The sequence below is a fragment of the Tigriopus californicus genome, chromosome 1 (genome assembly GCF_007210705.1).
Source record: "Tigriopus californicus strain San Diego chromosome 1, Tcal_SD_v2.1, whole genome shotgun sequence".
Taxonomy (NCBI): Eukaryota; Metazoa; Arthropoda; class Copepoda; order Harpacticoida; family Harpacticidae; genus Tigriopus; species Tigriopus californicus.
In genome coordinates, this window is record NC_081440.1 from 7,350,874 (window position 1) to 7,354,661 (window position 3,788).

The window sequence follows — 3,788 nt, forward strand, 5'->3', positions numbered from 1 at the left end:
AAAAAGAGTGGGTGACAGCTGTAAAGAGGTTTTATTATATCATGTTTAATATTTGAAACCGTTGTTGGGTTGCTTTTCACATACAGACAGGTCACTTGGGGTTCTGTCATCAATCTACCGGTGTCTGGAACTTCGACCCGGGTCGACTCTCAAATTGTGACAGGGTGACTTTTTTCCCTATTAATCTTCCTTTTAATCTTATAAAAAGGCTTCCCAACACTTTGCAGGTTTATGAAGTCGTTGATTTTGCTTCACAGATTTTCACAAGGGACCTGAAGAATGTGAATCTATTTTTATACTATTTATCATTTGCTCGGCATTGTTGGTAACTGGATACTTTACCATCCTAGTGATTATAATTTTTATATTCATGAATTTGTCGCCGGATCATGGCGAACGAAGATCCATTCATGTATTCTTAATAAATGTGAAAAATGAGATGGACTTTTATGTCGAATATTCTCATATCAGCGTTGATTCCAGCGCTTGACAACGAATTCGAGCTTTTTATTTGAGCTTCAGTTTCGCCTTGGCCGTACAGCAGTTGATTCCAGCGCTTGACAACGAATTCGAGCTTTTTATTTGAGCTTCAGTTTCGGTTACTTAAACCCGTGGCACTAGAGTTGCGGGGTTGAGCTATCGAAGGCAGAGACTACGAATGGCATGGCATGTCAGTAAGGCATTGGTTCCGTGTTCCCAGTCAAGAAGCGGCAATGAATCTTCCTTACCTCCAAGCTCAAAACGCTGACGCGGCTCTAAGCTAACTTAAGCTAGCCGATCACACCCGGCTCAGCGTCGCCAGAATTTGTCCTGTTAGGCCCTATTTTCCGCGAATATTTTTTAATATATTTCTTGGACAGTTTGTGAGCGCCTCGATATTCGCCTGTCAATGTCCAATTCAATACCAAACATTGTCTTGAAAATGAATCTTGATTGGTTGACAAAGCTTGTGCATTATTTGTTGAAATGCTTAATTTTTCGTATTTATCATCGTCGTTTTCATTTGGAAGGGTAATCAAAAACATAATTCAACTGAAGTTGATTCAAGGTGCCATATTGGGAATGAATCACAAAATTGCTCCTAGGGAAAGCCCAAAAATAAACATATAATTCTCGTTCAATATTTTACGCTTTTTTCAGCTTGCTTGTACTTGGTTGAAGTACTCCTGGGTTAAAAGTGAGTGGTAACTATAACAAGCCACTTTTGGCGATTAGTATTGATGTGATTTGGAGTTGATGCTAAAATATTGTGCCATATAATGGTGAGAGTTAGAGAAAATTAGTAGGTTTTTCTTTTAACAATTTCCAAACCCTGATTGTAAGATCCACTGACGTGGTGATGTATGGAGCATGGTGACCAAACCTGGCTCATTTTTTTCATATGGAAAACTGGGCATGTTTTTTTTTTGCTTTTACTTCTTTTTCAGCCCTGTTAGGCATTCTGATTCCCGACATGTATTGAAATGTTTCCAACCCATTTTGATTTTTCTTTTCTAAACCAATTATTGTCAATGGTGTTTCACACATTACGCTTTGGTCCTAATTACTCCGATGTAGAAAATACCAGTTTCGGGGCACATACTAATAAGCTAACACTACATTTTCAAGGTCTCAATTGAGTTCTTTATTTTCATCGCTTTGAAGCTGGGGTGGACCTCCTTTAACTAACAGTGCCTCCGGGTCGTTGACATGACTCTTTGAAAGGCAAACCATTTGGTCACCCTAGTCAAGATGAGATGGTCACTCTGTTGGACCGAATGGACGTACCTTCCTGGCCTTTTTACCCCTCAAACTTGGGCAAGTGCTGGTGCCACAAGTAGTCCCTGGCCCTGGCCGTTCCGGTGTGTGTTGGGCGCCCCCTTGGCCCCTGAGTCCCAAGCCCAGTCCCAACCCGATCTGATGGCCAAGAAGGGAGAGAGATCGAGCTGCTGAGGGAGTCCACGCAGGCACGCAGGCACGCAGGCAGACAGACAGACACACGTTGCCCCTGGATCCACATCTATCCCCTCGCCCGTCTTCCCGGATCAATACCGACACCGACATCCGCTGTCCAGACGAGTTCCGTGAATGCTCGCAGTTCCGGCACCTGGTCCTGGATCCATTGGCCCGCCCCTGTGCTTGAAGGCGGTCCTTGTGCGGTGATCCGGTGTGAGCCCTCGCGTTTCCTTGGTCGGCCTTCGGTGGGCGGGTGTGGTATGGCGCTCACGGACATGATGGGTCAGAACACGGGGTTCTTCAACCCGGCCGGGACCAAGTCCCTGATCGTGTTTGTGGTGTTGGCCCTGGCCTGGATCGTGGGCTTCGCCTCGCGATTGTTCGCCGTCATTCGATTCGAGTCCATCATTCACGAGTTTGATCCATGGTGAGTCAGTCCAGTCACGCCATTGCACAACTGACCCACTCGAGCCAGAAGGCAGGAACCGGATCATTGGCTGACCAGTCAGTTGTCCGAGATCCTCGGCATCCGGGACCCAAGTACAATTCAGTACGAATGATGACGAACCTCAAACTAGGTTGAGGGATGACAATCCAAAACGCGACTTCGGGCTGTCTCGGACACCGACGTTTTGATGGCGTATTTATTGCCTTGGCTCGGATGACAACAACGGGAAACAGAATGGGGCCGGCCCATTCAAGATTTTTTAGCCAAGTTTCCAAGGAAATTACTTTCATGATGTTTTTTCTTTGCAATCGCCAAACCAACCCAGTGTATGGTCCGCCGGTCATTGCACTCCAGTGGTCACTCCGCCATCTCTCGGGATATGATGTCCATGCCCATTTGAAAGTCCAAACCCAACCCTGGATTATGACTGTCTTTCAATGTTACAGGTTCAATTATCGTTCCACGGCCTACATGGTCAAACACGGCTTTTATGATTTCCTGAATTGGTTCGATGAGCGCGCATGGTATCCCTTGGGACGGATCGTGGGCGGCACGGTCTACCCCGGATTGATGATCACGTCCGGTTCGATCCATTACGTGCTCTCGCTCTTGAACATTCCCACCAACATTCGCGATGTCTGCGTGTTTTTGGCACCTTTGTTTAGGTAACTTGGGCCATCCTTGATTCCGAGTTGCTTTTGGGCTCACTCTAATCCAGCTTATCTTGTTATTAGCGGCTTGACGGCGATATCCACCTACCTCTTGACCAAGGAGTTGTGGTCTCAAGGTGCAGGGCTATTCGCCGCATGTTTCATTGCCATCGTGCCCGGCTACATTTCCCGCTCGGTGGCTGGTAGCTACGACAATGAAGGTATCGCCATCTTCGCCCTCATGTTCACCTACTATCTGTGGATCAAGGCCGTCAAGACGGGCTCGGTGTTCTGGGCCACGTGGTGCGCGTTGGTTTACTTTTATATGGTCTCGGCTTGGGGAGGTTATGTGTTCATCATCAACCTGATCCCCCTTCACGTGTTCGTGCTCATTCTCATGAATCGGTTCTCGCAACGCATCTATGTGGCTTACAACACTTTCTTCATCGTGGGTCTGATCTGCTCCATGCAAATCCCCTTCGTGGGATTCCAGCCCGTGAAGACATCCGAGCACATGGCCGCAGCCGGTGAGTGGTGGTACATTTCCGAATTTCCGAGTCTAGAAAACCATCCCAAACCCATTTCGTATCTGCTTTTCCAGGCGTATTTGCCCTCCTCCAAGCGGTGGCATTATTGAAATATCTGCACACGTTCCTCTCTAAGAGTGAATTCAAGTACTTTTTTTTCCTCACGGCTTCGGTGGCAGCCGCCGTGGTGTTCAGCACTGTTGTGGGTTTGACCTGGATGGGCGTGAT

The 3,788-nt window shown here is 47.1% G+C and overlaps 1 protein-coding gene across 1 annotated transcript in view; it reads left to right on the plus strand.

The window, feature by feature from the left end:
- Positions 1-1,939: 1,939 nt before the first annotated feature.
- The window catches only part of LOC131889048 (dolichyl-diphosphooligosaccharide--protein glycosyltransferase subunit STT3B-like), a gene marked incomplete in the record, with an annotated part of 4,180 nt that continues 2,331 nt past the window's right edge, over positions 1,940-3,788 (plus strand). The window contains 4 exon segments of the mRNA XM_059238041.1: positions 1,940-2,362; positions 2,830-3,048; positions 3,118-3,560; positions 3,635-3,788. Of these exon segments, the coding sequence (XP_059094024.1) occupies positions 2,196-2,362; positions 2,830-3,048; positions 3,118-3,560; positions 3,635-3,788 (983 nt within the window).